This window comes from Alexandromys fortis, unplaced genomic scaffold, assembly GCF_014885135.2.
Source record: "Alexandromys fortis isolate MF-2015 unplaced genomic scaffold, M_Fortis_MF-2015_v1.1 scaffold_2_1_26212458, whole genome shotgun sequence".
Classification (NCBI taxonomy): domain Eukaryota; kingdom Metazoa; phylum Chordata; class Mammalia; order Rodentia; family Cricetidae; genus Alexandromys; species Alexandromys fortis.
The window spans coordinates 19678662-19704712 of NW_026067930.1; the positions used below are offsets into that span (position 1 = coordinate 19678662).

Here is a 26051-nt window from a genome sequence, read left to right on the forward strand (position 1 = left end):
AACTACCCCGGGGAAGTTTTTAAGACACCATACTGTCCACGCTGACATCTGGAGTGGTTCGGAGTGGTATGTCTTCCGACTTGTTCAGGAGTCGGTGGCTGCTGGTGTGAGCTGAAGCATCTGATGCTGAGGTGGTCGATGCAGATAATTAGGCTTTGGCTCTGAACTTCAGATGGCTGTCATTGCTGGTCATAGAAGGGCAGCTATGCATAATCCCTCCTTCCAGGGAAGACTTCCCATAGGGGGACTCTGTGCTTTTGTGTGGAACAAAGAAGGGGAACCCAAGAGGGGTGTGGGAGTTTTCCTTTCTGAGCACTTTTCACTCTGACACGCTTTGCTGAGAGGCAGAAACCAGCCTCAGTGAACTCATCAAGTTCCCGGGAGTTTGTTGTGGATTTTCAGCATTTAATCTTTGCAGTCAGCCCCAATGGGAGCAGAAATAATGACAACGGTGCCTGGGGAAGTGGGGAGGTTGGGTCTAAAAGTGAACTGTGAAGTTGCAAAGGAGGGAAAAAAAAAAAGAAATGTGAGCTCGTAATTAATAATGAGACATTTTGCAGACGTAAGAGATGGCAGAAATGAACCAGGCATGAATCTGAACATTGTACAATAGATACGTTTTCCCCAAGTCTTATTTCTCCATTGTGCATCACTTTTCTTTGTTCCTTTAGGCTGAGGTCTTTCCTTGGGTGATGATTAGTCTAGAAAAGCAGCATAGATTCATTTAAAGTGGAGATGTTTTGCGTTAAAAATGTTCTCCAAGCTCTGTCACATGTTCCATCACGTCCCTCTGAGTGGGAGGTAAGTGATATGTAATATTCTTGGCTAGCAAGTGGGGAGTGAAGGCTGGGGTGCCGTTGTGATGTACTCGGAGTCTTGTGCCATGTGTGCCAAGCCCAGGAAGGAAGCCTTGTCTCCTGGCTTTTCCTCCACTGTTCTCCCATCCTAAAATTGTTGGTGATTTATGTTGTGTCCTACTCTTTCACCTTCTAACTACTCCTCTATGAGAAACACATACACAAGTCCACTTTCCCCCAAGTTACTGTCATCCTCCCCTCAGGTCACCTTTATGGAAGATCTTGATGACAACTTGCTTCCTTCCTTGAGCACCCATGAAACTTCTCCTTTCTTAGTTCACCTATTTTGCTAGATACCGATTGTTTATCTTCACACTAACGGCTCCCATCATGATTGTTATTCCCTTGGAAACTACAGCTCCCAGACTCCTCCTGGAGTACGAACACCTTGGCGCGCTGGCGTGCCCAGGTGCGGGTCATTCCTCCCAGATAACCTTGTGCTTCCCGTTAAAAAGCGAGCTTCCACGAGGTCTCGCTCTCTCACCTCTCTCTCACCCCTCTCTGGCCCCTTGTGTGTCTCGCACACCCCATCCCTTATTGTGTTTCCCTCTCCCCATTAAAGCGCACCCACGTGGGAGCCGCGTGTCTCGTCTCTTCCTTTTGCGCGTGTCTCGCCTATCCTGTGTTCGTCCACACACGCACCCCGCCGTTTTTAAAGGAATAATAATGATTTTCTTGAGAGCACAGGTTGGATGTGTCTTTGTCTTTCTATCCTTAGCTTCTTGAAAAAGAGCATAATGTGTACTAGGCCTTTCATGAATGCTGGTAGGGTGGGTGGGTGGGTGGGTGGATGGATGGATGGATGGATGGATGGACGGACGGACAGACTAAAAGACAGAGAGGATACACCATAAATGCTGTTTGGTTTAATGGATAGGTGGGTAGATGAGCAGAAAGATGGACCTATGAAGTTGTCCATGAGATACAGAAGGACTCTTTTCTTTTTCTGAGAGTTTTGTATATGAGTATTATATTTATATCATTCTCCCCTTCCTCTCCTCCCTCCATTTCTTATGCATCCCTCCCACTCTTTCTCAAATTTATAGCCTCTTACGTTTTTATTATAATTGTTGCTTACAAATATGTACATGTCTATACACACAACCTGCTGAGATCATTTCGTGTTATTCACACGTGTTGAGAGCTGACCTCTTGGGATTAAGCTAGCCTATTGGAGGACTTGTCCCTGGAAAAGGTTGATTCTTCCTGTCTCCACAACTGCTAGTTGTCTATAGCTTTTCTTCTAGTGGTGAAAAGTGAGGATTCCCCCATCCGCACTGGAACATCAAAAAGTGTCATCTTTACAGTCTTGTTTAGGCCACCGTATCATTAAGGTTTCGTGGGTGCAGCTTCCACCATGTGTAGAAGAAGCTATTTTGCAGCAGATGTTCCTTTCTTGTCCTCTGGCCCCAGTATCAAACATGAATTCTCTCCTATTGAGTGGGCCTTAAGTCCAATTAGATGACTATTGGTCATTCCACTATTGGACATTTCTGGGTATCTTGCCATTCTGGTTGTTTGTAGGCATTAACACCTACAAGAAGGACTTTCTTGACTTCTTGATGAAAATAGAATCTCCCTGGAGCTCTTTTGTTTGTTTAGGAATTTCACTGTGATTACTTGTCCATATTCTCTCATAATTTCCATTGCTGAAATATATATTCAGCATGAAACTTTAATATGCCTAAAGATAAATAACTTGTTCCAGGCTAATACTCTGCCCATCAGAGTAGCAATAATAACAAAGTCTCTCAATAAACAGGGTTTATCATGCTTCTGTGAGTTTGTCAGAACTAGGAAATTGCCTCCTCGTTTCTTAACTTCCCCTGTGAACTGAATAGAGACAATAGTACCCCCTATATAAATGGCTTAAGAATTAAATGAGATGATAAATATAAAATCATGCACCAGCATGTTAGACAGCACCTGATATTGGACGTGGTCAATGTATTCTCTCTGTATTCTCTCAACTTCATACCCATGAAAGTTGGGGTGACAATCAGCTCTGAATCCAGAGACTAAGTATAGCCCCGTCTAAAGAAGTGATTGTGGCCATTCTGAAGACTACACTTGCTTTGAATCACTTCATACCTATACACGCTATTGCCCTTCTCTGATTTTCATCCCATCCTCACTTCTTGCACAGTTGCCTCTATGTTAGAGAGCTCAAGATCCACCACCACACTTGGCCTACCCATTGCATGTTCCTGTACCTGGGCTGGAGGCTCCTGGAAAACAGGGATTGTTCTAGCCTTACCCTATACACCTGGGCCCAGCTGCTCTTGAGGAGCCCTTCATGAGGTTTTGCTGAATTGAAATAAACTGCCTCGAAACACTTAACATGCTGTCTTAGAGACTTGGTTGAACTCCTAAACACTGCGTTCCAGAAAGGTTCTGGCCCATTAATCCTATTCCCCTGCAAGCCGTTAGTGAACTTAATGATCTCTATGCCCCCCCTCCCGTATGGCATGAAGCGCACCCCTTGCAGATCACTCCTGGAGCCTTTCCTCACACCAGCAGCCTCCAAAAGCCCTGACAGCACAGTTTATCCGGAAGCTTCTTAGCAGGTTCTCTATGAACAACACAGTGACTTTCCTGAGGGGCCAGGAAAACCAACCCCATGTTCAGAGTCAGGAAGCTCTCCCTGAGCCTGTGGGATCCTACTTTTCATAGTTTTATCCACTCAATAAAGCACCTGATATGTGCATTCTCAACATTTGGTGAAAGAAGAAAGGGACAAAGAGAGGAAAAGAGGGATGAAGGAAGGAAGAAAGGGAAGGAAGGGTGAGTTATGTGGATTCAGGATATGCAGCATTTAATAAAGGAAGAAGACTAGCCCGAACTACTTTTACCATTTTCTAATTTTAAAAAATGTACTTTGAATGTTTTTGTGACCTCTATAAACATAGGACAATCATCAGGAACGCAGCAATATATTTTGGTCATTTCACTAAATATTGTCTCCAACCTTCTTCCCTTACTTGAATTCTCGGGTGCGAAACATCTGTAGGAGGTGAGCAATGATCATGTCATTGACTAAAGATTGATGGAAACAGATATAAACCCAGAATGGTTGTAGTGGCAGAAATGCTGTTTGCTCTCCTATCATCAGCAACATCAAAGAACGTAAGCATTTCCCACAGAGCTCAGCAATTTTGCCAGCGATGCTCCGAAATTCACACCTCTGCCACAAGCACTCTGTTTCTGACATGAACTAGAAAAAGCCAGACCTTTCAACTATTGATACCCAGAGTGGACTGGTTGCCTCATTATCCAAAGAGCTGGTTACATGCTATAACATTAAAAGGTTTGGCTTTAAACTTTATAAATTCTGGTTTTTTTTTTCTTTTTCTTTTTAATCCTGGAAGTAAAATTTTCGGCAGCAATTGTCTGTCTTGAGGTAATTTGGGGGGGGGGGTGCTGCTGAAACACCAAGCTCCACTGCTCCGACAATAACTAACCACATCCTTAGGCAAACCATGTGACTAGCATTAAATCCACAGTTTCCTCCGAGATGGCGGAGTGCGTCCTCTCTCCTTACAGCACCCATTATTTTGAACGCTGTTGGTTCTTTGTCGTCTTAGAACTTGGAGGTAGAAAATAAGGATAATGGCTGCCCCTATGCACTCTCTCTGTGCTCCCTGTCTTTAATCATTGCTACCACTGTGTAATTTGAGGGTTTATTTTAGGTATGATGAATGAGCGAAGCCACTGAACCCGAGTGGAAATCCAACCTCTCCAGAGCCTGGCATCAACTCATCCCCACTGTGAATCACCTTCCAAATTTACCTGAGCTCCTTTATGTATCTTTTCTTAATAACAGCTCCATACAACTTCTAGCAAACAAAACCACTGACTTACTATGTGCCTTGTAATCTTCTTATTTAAGATTGCATCATCCCACAGAATGTGAGCTCCTTAGATTTAAAAATTCCTTCAGTCTTTTTTGTTCGACAACATAGCCCAAGTTTAGAGCAGAACCAGGCTGGACATGGTAGTGTGTGTCTGTTGTCTCAGCACTTAAGAGTTTAAGGCCAGGAGAATCATGAGATTGAGGCCAGCCTAGGCCACATAATTGAGAGTCTGCCTGAAAAATAAAAATAAACACAAGGCTGGCAAATAGGAAGCCTTGACTGTATACTTCAGTTGTCACGGCTGCCCGCTGAGCATGCACGTGTCCTGTGTACAAAGCACTGATGGGAAATCTGCGGTCAAGAGTCACGTGGTGATTTACAGAAGATGACACAATGAGCCAATTGGCAAGAAAAAGCAGATCTCCTTATCGCAGCCCAATTCTTTGCCTAACTCCCAACTCAATCTTGCTGCGCTTTTATTGTGCTATAAAACGGATAACTGTTTATGAGTTCATTCCTGGGCACATTACTGCTTTTACATCACATCAAAGAACTTGAGACGGGTAAAGATAGATCCATATTGATCTCAGAAACTCTGCATTTCTTCCCCTCATGGAATCCTGGAGTGAGGCTCATTTCGAGGTATGGGGCTCTTCCCTCATATAAATTACCTCTGACAAGTCTACCTGTACATCCAGGCAGGATGACCGTGGTTACCCGCATCAGGGAATTTTAAAATGGGTCTTCTGATTCAAGAACCCTTTACAGGTCTGAGTCGCCATCTCTTATAGAACCTTAGAAGTTACAGAATGTCACAATGTGCAGCTGTCTTTAGCTCCAGGTACCCGATGGGTCCCAGAGAACCCCAGATAGTACAAGAAGAAGCTTGTGTCCATCTATCTCAGAATCAGGCCTGGGGACCACTGAGGCTTGATCGAATTTGGATGACTTCTACAATAGATCAACTGGATAAGGAAGCAAATGTTAAAATGAAAGGGTTGCATTTGTCTTCCTGAAAAGAGTGCGTCCTTGTCTGTCAAGAGAACATGTTTGAGCTCATAAGCAACAGGACATACCTTAAAATCCTCATACTGACATCTCTTCGTTCTTCTGAAACTAGAAATGTCACTTTTCATAGAAGACAAGGAAAGAAAGGAAGACTACTCCATTGTGACATATCCCCAATCAATAGAATAGGACATGTCTGTGTTTTAGCAGAGAGAATGGACCATGGGCATTACAGTCCATATTCCCAATCAATAGAATAGGACATGACTGTGTTTTAGCAGAGAGAATGGATCACGGGCATTACATGCAGGCACTTCGCTTGACTAGTACCAGGCTGTATTGAGGGATGTACCACAGCAGAAGATGCTAGCACAATAGCAACTGCGATGCTTCATAAAGTTCTGTGCCGCCTTCAAACACACTTTCCTGTACATACTCATCAAGAAAGCCTGAGTCAGTGGGAGCAGAGATTCTTTTCATCTCCTCTTTATGAGTTAGAAAGCTGACATAAGAGACGTTCATGACACCCAGGCCACCCGGCGAGAACATTGGAGTCTGTATCCAACGTCTTCTAATTTCTCCTGTATTCTTGCCAAGGCATCTTCTGCTGCCTGTCTACAGGATGCTCCACCACCGTGCCATAAGGACATCTTCTGTACATATGTTACACCAGATTGTCATCTTCCCCTCTCCAAAAAAGCCCATGCCTCTTCCCCTTTTCCTGGCTTTTTTCAAAACTTCCTTTCTTCCGGTCACAATTGTGGACACCTGAGAGGAGTACTCGAGCTTGGTCCTTTCTCACTGCTCTTCTTAGAGTTAATGCTGAATTTCCTTGATCGAAATGTCAGACCTTTTCTCTCTGCTCTGCTGTCTCTGGCCCATTCTTGACTGAGGCTTTTATTTATTTTTTTTCTTGTTCCAAAGTAATGCTCAGTGGATCACCAAATCATTGTTGAGCCTCATCTCAGTGCCAGGCGTGATGCCTGGTACTGAGCAGAACACTGAGACCTGTTTCCATGGTACCCTGCTCTTCAGTGAAGATGTAAGAAAATAGTTCTTCCAGAAGATGTAGAAGGGAAACTGTAACACGCTACAAAAGCATATTTCTGAGTCATAAGCTATGATTGCGGTATACCAAGGGTTCTAGAACATTCCTCATTCCCCGTGCCTACATGATTGAAAACAAAAGCAAAATTTTAATCCCAAAGGTCTTTGTACTTGCCCCTTCATGCTCTGACTCCAAGCACTAGCTTAGGTTGCAGGTTCCTGCAGCCCCATTTCTCCCCAATCCCTCACTCAGTTAACTCATCCTATGACTAAGCCATATCTGATGGATGCGTCTCTAATTTCATTCCGTTCCAGGAAGAGCTCTGCCTCTTCATTCATCCACATCTGCCTCCAGCGAACTTTTTCAGCAATGTTGTCATTTTCCTTGATATTCAAAATAGTGTTTACTTTGCTTAAATAGCCCTTCCCACTGTTAATTAATTACTCTGTGTGTTTCCCACACCGCTGGCATAGCCGCCCTCTTGTTATAATGTACTTGCTTGTGTTTCTTTCTGCCCTGTGCCTAACCTCCAAGACTGTGAACCTCTTGGCGAGCAGAGATCATTTTAACCAACAGAGTTCTGAATTTATGGTTTGTTCATTATGTAGCATCAAATATTAACTAGAAAATAGAGAACATAAGCATATCTAGACCCTTCTTTCCTTTGGTCATGAGTCTTTAATTTCTCAAAGCTACTCTTTTTTTTTTTTTTTTGGTTTTTCGAGACAGGGTTTCTCTGTGGCTCAAAGCTACTCTTCTTATCTCAATTTAATTTCAACAAATTCTCCCTCCTGTTTTTTTTTTTTTTTATTTCTGTAAAAGAGCCCATCCAGGTGTTTCCAAGGTCTTCATATCTTGATATCGCAACTTATGACTTATCTGCAAAACATGTCTCCCACCCCCTGTTACTTAAGCCTCTGAGACAGTTGGGACAAGGACATGTTGATTACAAAGTGACTGTATCCCAAAGTTAGAAAACTTGTTTTGGGGGGAAGAGGCTTTGCTCTTCATGGATGCCAAGTCTAGATGGCACATCTCTGCAAGAGCTGCACGCATTTTAATTATTCCCAAATGGTTCCACCAGCTGGCTTCAAGAAGTTGAAAGATGAATGGTAAGTGGACGTGGAAGGATGGTAAAATCCAGAGGCCATGGAGGTCCAAGGTGAAACAGCATCTTCTGGACATGACAGGACCATTGCTTACCTGAACGTAGAACAGCAACAATTCTCCTCATGATTCCTATACAAGCTCAAGCCCATCAGCATCACAGCATGGAATGGGAAAGGGGCTCACAATCATCCCCACCTTTAAATGAGACCCTCCTGACAGCTAATGATTGCTGGGAGTGGGCGGGTCACTTTTTTGTAATGGGCGTGGCCTCCATTGGATGATGCAATACCAATGAGTATATGGGCAGCACCGATTGGACTCACGGGATTTCAAAACAAAGAAAAGAGACCATAAAGTTGAGTGTGTGGGGGGGTAAGAATATGGCAAGTAGATATAGAAGAATTTAGTGGAGAAATTGGTGACTATAACCTAAATACATTATGTGTATATATGAAATTCTTGAAGAATTAATAAAATACATATTTTAAAGAGAAAACAAATAAGAATTGAAAATAATTCTTTGGGAAAATAATTTTATAATATGGTAACAATGGTACAAGAAAGTAGCGGTTAATTAAAAATAGACTAGCAGATTCTCTAAGAATATACAGTCTTCAGATATATGAAGGTTTTCATACAGACTGTCAAGTTTGATATCCCATAGCCTGGCATTCATAGTAATCACAAAATACAGAACCACAGCCAGATTATTTATATTGGTCAAGATAATGTATAAACAGCTTTATAAAATCAATAATCCATCAGAATGGCCGAGAGATGCATTGCTACCCACGTGGCCTTTTCAGCCCTGGGAGGAATGGGGTGTGAGCTACCAGACAAAAGTTCACACAACTTTAAGCCTAAAATTCCCAGGCTGATCTCTCTATCTCTATTTGCCCAGATGCTAAACTAGATTTATTATTTTATAGTATAGATTATACTATAACTCTAAAACAAGGAGATCATGCAGAAAGACAGGAAATGCAGAGAGAAATTCTGCCTCCTTTATACATTATTGCATAACACATAACTTATAACAATGACTTTAGCAACAACCATATTTAGGATTGAGGCAGTATTCAGTAGAATGATATTTTAGCAATACATGGCTTTACATGTAGTTCCCAGGTGGTCCCATGCCATTAGGCTGGCCTAATAGCTCAGAACCGTTGTTGTTGACTTAGCAGGGATCATGGAAGCCATGGCTAAGCAAGACTCTTCTCCCTGTATAGTCTCAGGGCTTCTCCATATGATCTTTTCACTAGAAGTAGTTTGACTTCTAGTGAAAAATGAGAGTGCCCGTCCTCATCTAGCCTAGAGCTGTAGTATCTCAGCCCCCATCCCATTATTTGCTGGCCGAAGCAGTTAGAAGCCCGTGTGCATTCAAAGGAAGAGGAACTAGACCTGGGCTCCTGACTGAGAAGGCATCAAAGAGTTTGTTGCTGTCTTCAAATCCATCCAGGGATATTAGCAAAATTACCTTGTCTATTTGAAGTAAGATTTCTACTTTAGATTAAAATCTAAATGGAACAGATCGTTTGAGAGGTTCATTACTTAGAAAACACTTGCTTATTGGAATAGCACTGTGCTAACCACCCACTGAGAAAGACCAAGAAGAAATAGACAGTCCAGACTCACCACTTCAGGGATTTACATGTGGATGTTAGACCAAAACAAACATATAGCAAGCAAGCATACTCATGAAACAACATGAAGCCAAACATGCATCATAAAATAGTATGCACACAAATGCCTGCAGGGTTCAGACAAACAAGAGAAAGTGGGGGACCTGGCCTGAGTTCAGTGGGACTGTGGGTCCCTTAAGAGGGACCTCTTAAGGGCAGCATTGCTCCCTTCTGGGATGTTATTGGAGATGTGAGGCAAGGATGCCACAACTGCTCATTTTCAGAGACGTAGCCAGCTCCCTGTTCTTCACCATTGAAACTCGGTTTTCTGCCCCTATGATGAACTATGTGTGCTTTAAGATTCGTGACCACAGGAATACAGTTAATCTGGAATAGCACTATTTAAAATGCAGCATGACAAGAATTCTACCTCAGTGTCCATGTGTGAATGAATGGTTAAAATATGTGGCATGTACTGTTCCTACTGCCACAACTACTACTATTAGTCAACCTTTGAAATAGCATATGGAACTGGAGAACACTGCATAAACTAGAATAAGCCAGGGACAAAAAGGTGGATGCCACACAACCTTCATATGTGTGTGATCTCATATGATTGAACACGAAGATGCAGAGGCTAGAATAGTGATTATCAAAGACTTAGAGAAAATAGGAGGAGGAGGAGAATGGAAAGATACAGTTGGATAAGTTGGACAAACAATGTGGTTTTCGAGAGTTGTTGGAGAACATGGTGGCCATAGTTAATAATGAATATGTAGATGAGCCTAAAGGGTAGACCTGAAAATTTGCACAACGAAAAGAATGTATAAAGTGATTGATATATTGGGGCTGGAGAGATGGCATAGCAGTTAAGAGCACTGATTGCTCTTCCAGAGGACTGGAATTCAGTTCCCAGCACCCACCTGGCAGCTCACAACTGTCTACAACTCCAGTTTCAGGAAATATGACACTCTGACACAGACATACATGCAGACAAAACACCAATGCACATAAAATAAAAATAAGTGATTTTTAAGAGGTGATTGATGTTTTAATTAACTCAGCTTAATCATTCCAAAAAGTATACATATATGAAAGTGTCATGTTATATTCCATAAAGTGTCTTTGATAGCTAGAACTTTAAAATAGTAATTAAAACTATTTCTTTTTGATCCACTATAAGACAAAAATTAAAAAACAACCAGGAAGGAGATGTGTTGAGGCCCTCCTAGCAACTTCCTGTTAAACCTGTCGTGGGGTCACTTGTTTTCTGGATACAGACCAATACAGAAGTGGCAGAACCTGAGCCATGAATTAGCCATGGTAGAGACAATGTGTTAGCTGTAACTAGTAATATTACATGTAGACACGTAATGACATAGAGCCCTATGGTTAGGCCCTGTGGAGAACTTAGACCTCAAACAACAGGCAGTGGGGGTGTGTATGAGGGTACCAGAAGTATAGCATGCCCAAAAATCAGAGTCAGGCAAGCACCAGCAAGAATTAGGCCAGAGGTCATTTCTGTAAAAGACTGTGGGCGTGCAGGTGTGCGTCATGATTCCAAGGGCCTCGTGTGCTTGGGTTTACCTATTAGGAGCAGGGAGTCATAGGGAGCTCCCAAACACAGGTGGGCCTCAGCGTTGACTTCCTACAATTTACTTTTCCATGATTCCGTTTTCTTTGAAACACCTGGCTCAGGTTTCTGGTTCTTAAGAACCAAGCAGTGCAAGTGAGTCCTCTCCTGTGAAATCTGACAAATCTTTTGTCTTGTTAGTATTTTATACTATTTAATTTTTTTATTGTTAACTACATCTTTCCTTCCAAACACTTCAACTGTATGGCAGGCACAATTTCCCCATCCAGGTCTCCCTCTCCCTCTGTGGCTCGGTCCTTTGCTCTAAATGACATGCATTTAGAGTAAGGTGGTGAACAAGACAGGGAGCATTTGAAGGATGCTAACTGGGTAAAGGTGTTTGAGATAGCTTACATTCAGCAAATTTAAGTCTAACATAACATAGTGACACCTACCTAATACTTTATCAAGAAATAGTGAGAATAAATTCCAATAGTTTTACTTTTCCAGATTGTTCAAACTACCTCTTTTTAGACCACCAATAAGTCTCATAATTAGCAATAAAATCTCATAATTAAATCTACTATTACGCACATCATTTATTCTTTACAGTATGATGAGGTTGTACTAAATAGATACACACTGTCCCAATTTGCTGCTTTTTTTTTTTCCTAGATGCCCGATCCGCTACCAACTACTATTAGTTGGTACTGTCTGTTGGTCCTGGCTATTTCTGTCCTGCAACCTTACTTCATAGAACTTCTGAGCAAAGGTGAACGGGTAATACTTAGAAAGTTATGGCAACCGTTTCCCTTGTAGCTTACAAGCACCTCAAAGGTTTCTCACTAGCAGATCTAGTGTAGTGTGAGACAGTTCTATCCGAGGCCTGTGCACTGTTTTGTAAAGAAGCCAACAGTAGCTTTGGGCATGTAAGTCCTGTTCTCTGAAGCAGTGCTCAACTCTTCCGTTGTAATTTGAAAGTGGCTGAAGGCAATACATCAACAAGTGAATGTGGCTGTGTTCCAATAAAACTTTATTTACAATGCATGTGGTGGGCCAGATTTGTCCCACTGGTGCTAGAGTTTTCTAATATCTGTCTTAGATTATCAAAATTGCCAGACCTGAACTTTTGAAGTAGAGAGATTTCACTATTGCTTGGCTTATAAGAGAAATAAGATGTATATTTTCCCATGCAGTGAAATTGAATTCATCTAACTTGGTCGTTACTGTTGTTTAGATGTTTTTAAGGAAGCCAGATAAGTTCTTCTATCAGATAGTGACTGTAGGGTGTTGGCCTCCTTGCTTAACCTCTTACCCAGGACTGGATCTATCTGACCTCTGCCTTACCCTTTTGCTGTTGTTCTACCGCCTTTGCCCTGTCTTATTACTACAAGGCTTGTCTTCAGGAAATAGGCAGTGTCATCAGCCAGCAAGTCGTGGGGAAGGATTATAAATTTATGAGTCCTATAGCTTCAAAGGAAAGAAACAACAGATGTTAGCATGGAATCCAATGCTAAGTAAAACTTCAATTACTTCCCCCACTTCCCAATTTCTAAATGGAACAAAACAAGTCTGTAACATCCTTACACATGGTATATTTCTCTGAGACTGCAAAAAAAGCTCTGTCTCCTTAACCTCAGTTTAAACCGAAGATGAAAAGCTTGACCATGTTGTATCTTTTAAAAGTATTTATTTTATGCAAATACACGAATGCTCGGTTCTATGTGTGTGTATTATGTGTATGCAGTGCCTACTGAGGTCAGAGAGGGCATTGTATTCTGGAGAACTGGAGCTCCAGATGGTTGGGAGCTGCCCATATGGGTTTTGGGAACCAAACAGATGTTCTCTAGAAGAGTGGCAAGTTATTCTTTACCACTGAGCAATCTCTCCAGTCCCAAATTCTGTTTTTGTTTTTTGTTTTGTTTTAATTTTAAGAGCCTACTTTAAGTAGATATAAATAATTTATGTGAAGTAGATATAAATATATTGACTCTAACTGATGGCTATTTATCAGTATATACCCTGGCCTGCAGAAAGATCTATCTATTTTAGTCAGGGAGGAGGTTTAAGACAGGTTTTCTCTGCGGCCCTGGAATTCACTCTGTCGAACAGGCTGCCCATGAATTCGGAGATCTACTATGCCTTCTGGATTTAAGGCATGTGCCACCACACCTTGCCAGAAAGCAGGTATTATTCAAAGATTAATTACATTAGTATCACCAAAAGATATTTCTGTGAGAGCCAAATTGTTCTTTTTTCTTTGTTTGTTTGTGTTTTCCCTTCTTTCTCCTTTCTTACTTTCATATTTATTGAAGACTTTCATATTTATTATGTGCTAAGACCTTTGTCTAACTTTATATTATTGTTGCTGTTGTTGTTTTGATGCTTGGTTGCTTTTGCTTTTCTTTTTTAAAAATTGTTCATTCATTCTTTACAGTTTTATACATTTAGGTAGAGAATTTTGTAACCAGAGACTGTTCATTTCCGGTTACCTTATCAGTAGGTTCTGGTATCTGTCTCCTTTGGCTGCTACATGGCATCTCCTTGACTCTGCCTACTCTCTCTCTATATCTCTGTTTAGATTTCCCATCTGGCTTTGCTCTGATAAGCCATTGGCCAAAATAGCTTTATTCATTAGCCAGTGGTAATAAAACATACTCAAATCATACAGAGAGGAATTGTACATCAAGTCCCTTTTCTGTTTAATTTAAAAGGAAGGTTTTAACTTTCACATAGTAAAATTACATATAACAAAATAAGTATCAAGTAAGAATTGCAATTACAATATTTAGTCATCTATCCTATCTTTGTGAATCTAACGTTTTATATCTAATTTATCTTTGATCATAACTAAGGAAAATTATAACTATCTGTCTTCAACTCCACCAAAGATTCTAGAAGGATATGTTACCTAAGTAAACAGGAAGTACATTGTAAGCAACTTCCAAAGTTCTAGAATTGACAGAGACATCTTGCTACCTGAACAGTCAACAAAAGTTCTTCTATAATGTTTGGGCATCCATCTTCAGCTTACAAACCCATAGTATTCAACAGACTTTTCCATGAAGCAGGAAATTCAAAGATCTGTTCTGCCTTGTAATAGCAAAGTTCATCAGTTGCTTTCTTCTGTGTCCTGCAGAATGTCTGGCGGTTTTCTCTGTGAAGCAGAGACCCTGAAGAACCATCCCATCTTTTTGAAAGTTTGGCACTCGTTTTCTGTGGGTCCTGCATGTCCAGTTCATACAACATAGCATCAAGCAGTCCAGGCAAGAGCAGTTTCTCGCCCAAATGGCTAGCTTTTTCACACTGAAGACAAATTTCATAATGAGTTTCTTCAATGCCCATCAACCTCTCTGAAGTAATTGGTGCTGCCAGAAACAGACATGTCTCACTATCAAGAAGGTCTAAATTGGCTAGACTGGATGACTACAACAATCCACCTATCTCTGACCACTGACACCAAAAGTGTAGCTACAGGCATACACTACAATGTCCTGCTTTTATTTGAGTTCTGTGACTATCAACTCAGGTCACCATACTTACACAACAGGCACATCTTCTACGCCCTGGCCTCTAGAATTGTAAACTTCCTACTGTACTCGTTAGGTGTAGACTAGTAACAGCAGAGTACTGAACAATTCTTAAAAGGTTTCACTTTAGGAAGCAGTGAGTTTAAGTTCACTTCCAGCATCTGCTTCTTAAGATTCTAGAACAAGTCTTGCTCAAAGCCACTTTAAAAATTAACATGACAGTGGTTTTTTGCTATATATTTCTACAAAATACATTGCACAGTATCTCAGCGGCTCCAAACATCAATGGTTCTTCAGGCATAATTTTGAAAATTGGAAAAGGCTTGATAAGGAACTCTTTATTTTTCATTCCCTGTCCCATAACCTGGGGCTGAGGATCCACAACCCAGATGGTTTGCTCAAATGGTGAGGAGTTAGTCTTACTGCTCAATGTGAGACACTCACTCAGTTTCCCTCCATGTGGGGCTCTCCATGTGGCTTCTGGGAGTATTGATTGCATGTGACAACGTTTGAAAGAGGAAAGAGAAACAAACACACTGTAGTAAGAAAGAAAGAGGAAAGTGCGAACTAGCACATTAACCATCTCTGAAATAGTCTATTGAAGGAACTCATGACGGGTTTGGCCCAGGTTTCAAAGATGCCTTTCAAAGAGAAGTAGGAAGGCAAACCATGTTGTAGAATTTGCAATAAATAAGATTAGTCATGGTTTTATAGCTCCTGAAATATGAATTATACTCCAAAAAATCAGATTAAAATCCAGCATTTTTATCTCTTTTTCCAAAATATGAGATCGGGCCTCGGTGCCCTCTTTGGATCCTCACCAGGTGCTCACTACCCTTATTAAAAGGGGAGACACTTGAGATTTGTTGTTGTGTCCACTGAGCTCGAGATCTATGATAAACTTTCAGTTCCTGTTTTCCAGTGCCTTTGAAGTGCACTTTTTCCATGATTCGAACATTTCTAGATTGTACATTTTACAGTCTAGGGAGGGTTATGACAACTGGAGGTCATATGGCAGTCTTCTGTGTAAGGATTTGGCTCTGATTGTTCATATTTTTATCACTTCACCCAAGTTTAATTGCTATTTAAAACAGATTCTGAAATATTACACTATAATTTGGCATTGAAGCAAAAATGTATCTCGCAAGCCAAAAGTCATGAAACAGCACCATCCGTGAGGCAAATTTTGACACTGAAGGTATAACCACAATTTAATATGTTTTTGCAAAGCAGAAATCTGAGCTTTGCACTCAGATAGAAATACATAACAAACAAATGAAGGTGTGTCATGTTTTATTTCTGAAATCCATGCAGAGGGATTGCCTATCATGCTTGATGCTAGTACCCGAAGGCAGAGAAATTGCTGGGTTCTTTAGAGCTAATGTCAGAAAGCATATAGCAATAGCAGGCTGATATTGTTCCTTATGTCGGACTAGCAAAGCATTCTGTCATGGTTTAATTAGTACTGGGTTTTTGCTGATCTGTCTTATTGGTACATTTTTTTTTTAAATGCAGCTTGGATAGTATACTGGCTAGTTTTTATGTCAACTTAATGCAAGCTAGAGGGGGAGGGGGAGCCTCAGCGGAGAATATGCTTCCATTAGATTGGAATCTACGCAAGCCTATAAGGAATTTTCTTAATAAGTGATTGGTGTGGGAGGGCTTAGCCCATCATAGGCAGTGCCACCCCCAGCGCTGGTGGTCTTGAATTTTATAAGAAAGCAGGCTTAGCAAGCCATGGGGAGCAAGCAAGTAAGCAGTACTCATGGCCTTTGCATCAGCTCCTGCCTCCTGGCTTTTTCCTTGTTTGAGTTCTTGTCCTGAGTCCCCTCAGCAGTTGATTGTTACCTAGAACTATAAGTGAAATGAGATCTTCCTCAACTTATTTTTAATCTAGGTGTTTTGTCACTGCAGCAAAAAACCCTAGCAAAGACAGATGGGATGAAATATGGTGATAGATCTTATGTTTAAAAATGGCTACAAAACATCTGGATTCCCTTTACTTACAGAGGAGATGGCTGTCGCTCAGATGGCTCAGGGAGAGGAAGCAGCTGGACTTCTCAGAAAGTCCACACAGGGGCAACTGTCGCCTTCATTCTCCCACACATGCTTCTCGGATGTAAGACAGCCTAGCTCGGTTCTGGAAGGATGAGATGCCGCTTGGTGCCAGCCCTACCTCCTAGTATCCCAGCCAAACTTCAGCGTGGATAAAATGTATTTACAATGCTCCAAACCCAAACTCTTTAAGGGTAGTGAAATGAAACACACTTATGTTTACAGACTTTTATAAGGGCCACATAATACCAAATAACCAGTCACCATTCTGAAAAAGGAATAATTTAAATTATTAAATGCTTTGCAGTCCTTGAGGCAGGAGTAGGTTTGAAGAAGGTTTCCCAAACTGTTATGTTAAGATTATATTAAGCATTCCTTGACATCTTACAGAAGTGAAAACAATCATAGTTTTACCCTGCACTGCTCACTGATTTGCAAAGTGTGCCAGGGGTTTCCTGTCTTTCCCTTGCCTGGGTCAGGGCCGTGTGAGGAAAGCATGGGCAGCAGCAAGTGTCCACCTTCCTTGTCTTTACCTCCATGGCCAAAACAGGAGAAGAATCACCCAGACTCCTCTGCCATAATGGGAGAATCCCATCACGTCTTATATGGTCCTTCTTTAGTTGTGCCATGATCACTCTGTTGAAAAGACTGTACTAAGTATTCCGGTGAATACAGTACAGTCCCCTTCTCCGAGAAGTGTCTAACTAGAAGAGAGACTGGGCAGAATTCCCAGTCCTATCTGTAAACAGCAGCAAGGGCTCCTGTGCCTCCTCATGCCTCAGGAATCTTGCCTTTCTATACGAGGATACAGGACATTGTCCAGCCATCGACTCTCACTGTGAATATGGATCAGCAAGCCAGGGATTGCTTGAGAATAAGAGTGAGGGTTATTTGATATTCATTCTTCATATACCCAGTGTTTAGCATAGAACATGAGATGGCAATCAGGAAATAATATTGATGCTTATAAGAGGTCGGACATCACCACAGTCCCGGACTTGTGAACTAGATGCAATAGAATAGTGAGTTCAAGCACACCCTAAGATAGACTGTAGGAAAGATGGAAGGTAGATAGAAAAAAAAATGTTGATCTGGGCACAGAGCTCAATAGTTAGTTGCAGCCTGGGGGAAATGGTGTTTGTTCTGTCTGTTCGCACAATGGGATCATTCCGAGTTGCAGAACAAATCAAGAGAGGTTTAGAAAGAATATGTGACACCTTCTAAACAATAGGTAGACTCTAAACTGACCTTGTAAGAAGTATATAAAACTAGGCAGGGACATATTGAAGGAAGCAGAGATCAGCATTTGACCAACTGGTCTGTGATGTGTTATGGATGAGTCTAAGGGAAGATACTGAGATATTCTGTGCTAGAGCAATCACTCGCTAGTTACAAGAGCTTGCAATCTTAGAAAAAAAGAATGCTACCCTGGAGCTAGAGAGATGGGTCAGCCACTAAGAGCGCATACTGTTCCCAGCAACCACCTGGAGCAGCAGCACTAAGGACTCCAACACCCTCTTCTGGCCTTTGCTGGTATTGCACTCATGTATGTATACCCACACATAAATAAACACCTACACACATATGGAAATTAAAAAATAAATCTTTTCCCAAAAAGGACAGTATGTTAACAGTGACCTCCGGATCTTGTCAGCAATGCTGAAAACATTTCCGTGGAAGAAATGCGATGCGTAGTACGTGGTTCCGGAATACCACGGACCATGCCACTCAGGCTCCATCAATGAGTAGTTGTGTGCCCCAGCTTCTCTGTACTGGAGTACTCCCGTTCCAAAGTGGAGCTGATAACTGGGTGGTGGTGGCACACGCCTTTAATTCCAGCACTAAGGAGGCAGAGGCAGGAGGATCTCTGAGAGTTCGAGGTCAGCGTGGTCTACAGAGCGAGTTCCAGGTCTGGTTCTGTAGCTACTGAGAAACCTTGTCTCGAAAAAACAAAAATAAACAAAGTGGAGCTGATAATCCCCGAGCTATGAAGAGGCTTCAAAGAGCAAACTCGCATAAACCCCATTGAAACAGCACTTTTTACATGACAGTATGGCATAATCATGAGTTGTTATTATCCCTGCTCTTCTGTGCCCCCTGGTTCCCTCATCAAAACAGAGATAATACTACTAGTCCCAGCCCATTTCCTTTGGACCCTGACAGACTGAAAGGCAATTAAATGTGTGAAAGCAATTTGGAAGTTGAGTGCTGCACAGCAAGGTGGGACAAGGGCTGCTAACTGCCATATCCTTAGCAAAAAAAAAAAAACTGACCTCAAGAGCCTGGACCACAAGGCAGGGAGCTTGTATCTGAACTGTTGGCTGCAGGTGTGTGCACTGGAATGGCTTCTCTGGATACAGTATGCCAAGGTGAAGGCCTTTGCATTTGACTGGTCCAAGATTGTTTAAAGATGGGAGAGGGATATCTCAGCAAGAAATAAATAATGCTTAAACTCCACAGCATTGCAAATTGGTGAAATCTCGAACATCCTGCTTTTGGACATCTGGGCTCTATTACCTGAAATCCCATTAAACCTTCAGCTTCATAATTCCACGTGGAAACTGGTAAATTGCGCGGTCCTGCTGATGGCCACCAGCCAGTTCAAGCAATTAATCACCAGAGTCCCCAAGCAGGTTTGTAACTCATGCCAAGTGGATTCTCGGAGGGGGAAACTGTACACAAAAGAAAGTGCCCAATCCGCACAGTTCCATAGCAACACACTTTGTAGCTCTGCCCACACAGAGAAATTATCTGTTATCATTAAGACATCCAAGCCTCATAACTTTTTCCTCAATGGAAATTAGTACTCACTAGCTCAGGGAACATCTCCAAATCTCGTTAACTGTAACACAGACTGTAACCTGCTGACTCCCGTTGAGACAGAGCAAGCCCAGCCCTTTCCCCACCCTCAGTATGTTCTCATTTGGAGAGAACTTGGTTTAGACTGAGTGCTCTTTCTTTTCTTTTCTTCCCTTTTTTCTTCTCTTTCTTCCTTTCTTTTCTTTTTTCCTTTTCTTTTCTTTTTTCATTTTTTTTCTTTTTTTGCTATTGTTGTCTTCTTCCACTACATGCAACTGTCCCTTGTGTCTGGACCCAAGAGCCAAAACCCACAGCACTGTGACCTTGGATCCTGATTTCAGAATCCTGCCAGACAGCCTCCAAGGTAGAACGGCTCATAACAAGTGATCCATTCCTCCTCCTAAGGTCTCTTGCTTGGTTTTTGCCAAGTCCAAGAGGTTTGAGTAAACGAGATAATCTTCTGCACTTCGGAATGTTTATAGAGTTCTCCTTAATTACCATTTTGTATATACAGTGATTCTGGGAACTTGTACAAAGGCAGAGGGGAAGCCATGAGCCACACTGAAGAGAACAGGAAGAAGGCAGGTGTGGACAAGAACAAATTTATAATATGGGTGACAACATAGGGAGTTCCCCTTGCTGGGTGACTTTCTTTTCTGAGGCCGTCTTGCTCAATCTCTGTCTTAGTTCAATTCTACAGTGTTGCAGCCACTTGGCACACACGGACATGTAAACATACATGAAGTAAAATTAAAGCTAAAAGTAATTTCCATGGGCTGGAGAGATGGTTCGGAAGGCTAAGAGAACTTGCTGTCAAACTCAAGGATGTGAGCTCAAGTCCCAGCACCCCCATAAAAAGACAGGCATGGCAGTGCACCTGCCTGTATCCCCAGTGCTCTGCTAAGAGGACACAGGCAGATCTCTGAAGCTGTCTGGACAGCCAGTTTAGCCAGTGAGCCCCAGATTCAGTGAGACACTCACTGAACATAATATAAGGGAGGGTACTAGAGTAGGAGGTCTCACGTGACCTCCACACAAGTGCATGGAGCCACACACCAGCATGCACTCACACTTATCAAACATGCAACACCCAACTCCACCACCACGGCCACAGAAAAGGTGTTTCACCCACTTCTTCATGCTTCAAGTGCCCAGTGAACACAAGTAGCTAATGGCCACTGTACTAGAACCGTTAGGACACATCCATCACTGCAAAAACTCGGAAGTGTCCAGTGCTACAGTAGTTGGGAGCCCCCTGCCCTTGCTGCTCAGAGTGTGGTCCATGTCCTCGTGGCCACTAGTGAACCGCAGGACCGATGATATGCTGTCCTGTGGTTCAGCATACACTGAAAGTTAAGAATCAAGTGCCGAAGTGCCCTCTGCTCCAAGAGTGTGCGCCCGTGTTCCTTGTTTGCTGTCACTTTGATTTGCAGAGCAGTGTTTCATGAGGAGATTCTTCTAGCTCCCTTGACACTAGGCACTGAAAAGAAGAAACACCAAGTGTACCTGGTAGACTCCCGCAGAAGCGTGCTCTTCTCTTTTCTCTTGAAAAACTGGAGAATATTTTTTTGTTGTTTTTACTATCATTCCTTTTCCAAAGAAGAGAATCTTAGGTACGAATACTCTTCCACGGAAGAAGCTGTTGGATTGGCCAACAGGAGAGCTCTTGAGATTCAATAAGGCTAAATAGTGCAAACAGGCAAAGACATGGATGCGTGAATAAAGAAACAAGCAGGAAGAAAGAAAAAGCAGATTTGCTCATACGGTTGACAGACAGGCAAGCAGGGTTCCGTGCTCTGGTGATGAGTAAGCTGGGGTAGAGAAGCAACGAGAGAAAATAGAAAACAATCCTTTAGAATGTTCTCAGCCAGCTGGCTGGTGCTGTAGAGGAGGGGAAGTTTAATGGCAGATAGGACTGAACTTCAAGGTACATAGCTGTGCTCTCTTTGGTTCATTATTGCTTGTGCCAGTAGACTGACTGAGTTTTCCTCTGAAAGGATGTTGGGGCTCTTAGAACGGCTGTCAGAATGTAATGACTTGAGCCACTTGCGTCTATCCAGTGCAAAGGATGGAATCACTGGGTTACTGCAGACTAATTGGCTGTACAAATGCATCCCTGCAGAGAGCAGCTGGCCGGATGGTCCTTTATCCCCAAAATGCATCATTTCGTATTTGTGTGGTACAAGGGAATCATCTACTGCTGTCAGCTGGTATCTGGTTCACGCTAGCTATACAGCAGAGGGAGGTTCTTGCTGGTTTCCAGGGCAAATGATTCCTAAAGACCTAAGGCAATGGATACCCTAGATGCTCATAGACTTTACTCCATATACTGAAGTCCCTGCTCCAGTTCTCATTAAAGAACAAGAAGGAGCTGCTAACTTTGCTCGTGTAGCTGTCTTCGTATGTTCATTTGCATGTTCATTCTCTCATTCCATGAACATGTCAAGAATAACTTTGATGTCCTCCCCCCGCCATGGCCAGAGCACAGAACGAGAAGAGTGAGACATACCTCTTCCCTGAAGGAACTTGAGGTCCATAGCAATTTCCAGAGCAGCTATAAACACTTCCATCCCCAGCAACATGGTCAGAAATTCAAATCTATGATCCATCTCTAAAAGGAGTGGACCTAATTCCTCCCATTTGGAGCTCAGAGCAATGTCCTGAAACTCCCTGTAACACTTCTGAGCACCATGAAGTACTAGCCTGAAGACAGATATACCGTCAAGTGATGTTGGTACAGGACAAAGCAGTTTCTAGTAGAGTTTCATCATAGGAATTTGAAACCCCTCCAGCCCTGCCCCCTCAAAGCGCTGTGGGACACTTCAGCCAGTGTCCAGGGCAATATGTGTATGCAGAAGCCTGCAGGAAGCATAAACTACTGGAAGGCTAGGACATGCTCAGGTCCCTGGAACTTTGCGTAAGTTAGATAGCTTGTGCAGGTCTCCAAGCCTCCCCTGCCTGCCCTACACTGCAACCCAGCACTGGATCACTGCCTTGTATTATATCCAGGATTCTGGTTATTTTGTTATGTGAAAAGAGCAAGGCTATAAACCACATTTTCCCACAGTCGATACCACTTTTCTCTGTCTGAAGGACAAATAACTACTATTTAAATACTGGGGGAAAGACGTGGGTGTTTTCGTGGACGGCTGCCAAGCCGACTTCATGAACATTACTGCTCCTCTTGTTCAACATATAGCTTTCCAATCTCTCCCCTGGACATTCTGCTCCACTACAGGGGGAGAGAGCAAGAGAAAGCAAAATCTCGGAGAAGCTCCCACAGGTGAGTCTCACGCAGGCATGTTGGAAGACCTGCGGTGCAAATGTCAGCTTTTAAACCCCGGAAGCTGGAAATGCAATTTAACCTGTGTGAATCAGAGCTGATTTCCGGAAGGTTTGCTTTAGGTTTGTTTTCCATAGTCAGTCTTTTAAGTGTAGAGGCTAAGGCAATGGCGCGAGGAGAAAAGTACTTGCTGCTGCAGCACGAGGGCCAGAATCCAGGTAAAGCCAGATGTGGTGTGTGCCCAGCTGTAATTCCAGGGCTTCTATGACAATGTGGGAAACGCAGAAGGGAGAGACCCAAGAAGTTTGGGAGGGAGCTAGCCTGGCCTAGGTAGCCGTGGACTACAAGAAATCTGTCCCAGGCAAGGTGGTAAGGGCCTCTCATCTAGTCTCACACAATATAGCTGATGTGCACTGACACATGACCACAGTCTGTCTGTCTGTCTGTCTGTCTATCTGTCTGTCTGTCTCTCTCTCTCTCTCTCTCTCTCACACACACACACACACACACACACACACACACACCACACACACACCGTGGGGAAAGAACAAGAGAGAGGTTTTAAAATTTGTAAAAATGCACACAATAAACTTTTATTGACACATAGTAACTTCATATATTTATGGGATACCCTGTGGTAACCTCATGTGTACACAGAGTAATCCAAGCAGGGAAACTAGAGCTGTCTGTGCGTACAGTGATTTCTCAGACCCGTAGATCAGTTCTGCTTGTGATACTAGAGTAAGTGAGCAAGTTCTTCCCACCCTGCCTTGCTCACCCACTGGCCCTCCTGCCCAGAACTGAGGAAAAGGGGAGAAATCTCGGCTCTCTCAACACATTCTTTTCTTCTCGGTAGTTTCAAGTACGGGAGCGTTCCCTCCATTCTGAGCCCTTCGGAACTCCCTAGAGGCCGTGAGAACTGCAGAGTCGGGCAACAGAACCACTCCTCCTCTTACCGTACAAGGAATCAACCACATTCTATAGGAAAACAGAAACTCTGGGATAAGGGGATGAGAGATGGCAACTAAGTCCTTCCCTTCTATGTAAGTGTATTTCCTACTTAATAGTTCTGGAATAAACAAGCACCTTTGCATGTCTTTGCCCCATTTGCTGCAGCCTGTCCTAGGCAATCTGTTTCTCTAAGCCTGGCTTTTTTAATCCGTGGAGTGGAGCTAGTGTGCCCACTTACCTGGTTGCCGCAAAATAGACGTAGGTTCTTGAGTATGATGCTAGGCACGTGGTGAGTACTTGGCTAATGCTCCTGTTTACTGTTACCGCCATGATGTTCATTAACTGTATTACTCAGAGATCTCCATGGAAACAGAAATGATTGATGGCATAGATGTATCCATATATATGCAAGCATATGTGTTTGTAAATATACAAACATATATAAGACAGAGGCTTAGTATAGGAACAGGCTCACTTAATTATGGAAACAGAAGTCTCATGATCTACAAACTTGAAAGCTAAGAGTATAGGACCAGTGCCCTAGCAGCAAACAACAGCAAGCATGAATGATCCATTACTTATTCCTTCGTCTATTCAAATTTGAGGCCTAGCCAGGCAGTGGTGGCGCACGCCTTTAATCCCAGCACTCGTGAGGCAGAAGCAGGTGGATCTCTGTGAGTTCGAGGCCAGCCTGGTCTACAAGAGCTAGTTCCAGGACAGGCTCCAAAGCCACAGAGAAACCTGTCTCGAAAAAAAAAGAAGAAGAAGAAGAAAGAAAAGAAAAGAAAAAAATCAAATCTGAGACCTACCCCCACTACGGAGGGCCATTAGCTTTGCCCAGCCTTCCAACTTGAATATTGGTCTCTCATACAAATATCTTCATCTCCACAGCGTGATGCTTTCCACGTTTCTAGGCCGTGTGAGAAGTTACAGGCTAGTGTCTATATATAGCATCAGCTTTATTGTTACTCCTCATGCACGTTCTGTGCCATTCTGACACCACCCTGTTAGAGATTCTGACCTCCATCTTCCCACAACCAGAGGGTAAAATAGATCCCTTAATCATGTTCTCAGTGAGAAGGTACCCTCTTAAGTCTTTCGGGAACAAGGAGTGATAGAAATCGAACCAGCAACTCCAAAACCACATATGGTATCTCCTACCAGAAGCCCTGATCGCAAAGCCTAGTTTTATACCCCCATACGCCATCCCTTGTCCTCCTCTCCTAACTTCCTGCCTGCATACGAATTTATTAATTGAGCATACCTGCCTAAATCATCAGGTCTTGATTCTTCTAATGGCATGCCTGTGAGGCTTCTAGAAGTTAGAAGTGATTTGGCTTTAAAGGTTTTGATTGCCCTGAATATAAAATCAAAATAAAAATGAGAAAATGATGAATAGAAGAGAGGAGTGAGGTTGGAAATTAGCCTTATTGCCTGTGCAGAGAAGAGGCCCACTTAGGTTGGTTTTTATCTTGACCTATTTTGAGAGTGATATATTTGGCTCACAACCAAGAATAGAAAATAAGCAGGGATCCGTGTCTGCTGAGCCAACCCCAGCACGTTTGACATTTCGAGCTGGAGGCGTCTTTGTTGGGGCGCTCTCCTACGCATTCCTAAGTGTTTAGCGGTGCCTTGACCCCGACTCACTGGGTGCTGGTAGTAACCGCCATGAGTGGCGACCAGAAATGTCTTGCAGACAGCGCCAGTTGTCTGCCCTGGGGCAGAACTGGACTCATCTGAGAGTCACTCAGCCATACTGTGAAAGGCCGTACACTGTTAAAAGAGAAGTGAACCAGCTTTCTGTGGGTTAAACCGCTTCTACGGCACTCCGTAGTTTGTGTTTAATGAAGATTCTTTTACACGGTGGAATTCCTTGTTTTCTCACTTCTCTTCCTGTTACAGTTAGACAATTCCTTTTCCTGACATGCATTCTTTCTTACAGTCGGGAAGGACTTATGGTGACAGCAGATCTGGGGTCTGGTCTCAGTCCTGTGCATCCTAGCCACAGGGTGGGGACAAATTCGTGCGCCTGCCCTCCTCTGAGCATGTGCTGATGAAGACCTCCAAAATGGCACTCTCGCTCCAGCAATGTCCGTGCAGTCTTAGTTGGCCCGTGGTGCCTGCTCAGTACACGGAGACCTGCCTACTGGCTGCTAGGTTAAACAACGCTGGCCCTCACTCCCACCTGCTGTAAATTCCAAACGCGGCTGAAAGCAATTTGGGCCCACACAGAAGACTTCGAACTTGACTTCCATGACAGACACGTCCCTTTCTTTCTGAATGGAAGACTCTAAATGCCTCCTCTCAAGGGAAAGGTTGTATTTGCTCCTCTAAGAGCATGAGATGTGGCGTTATTGG

General features: G+C 42.9%; 1 protein-coding gene across 2 annotated transcripts in view; it reads left to right on the forward strand.

The window, feature by feature from the left end:
- Positions 1-23779, forward strand: part of Samd12 (sterile alpha motif domain containing 12) — a 364536-nt gene extending 340757 nt beyond the window's left edge. For both annotated transcript variants that reach the window (XM_050145134.1, XM_050145135.1), the window contains exon 5: positions 23599-23779. In XM_050145134.1, coding sequence (XP_050001091.1) covers positions 23599-23630 — 32 coding nt within the window. In that variant the 3' untranslated portion in view covers positions 23631-23779. The remainder of the gene's footprint in view (positions 1-23598) is intronic.
- Positions 23780-26051: the final 2272 nt, after the last annotated feature.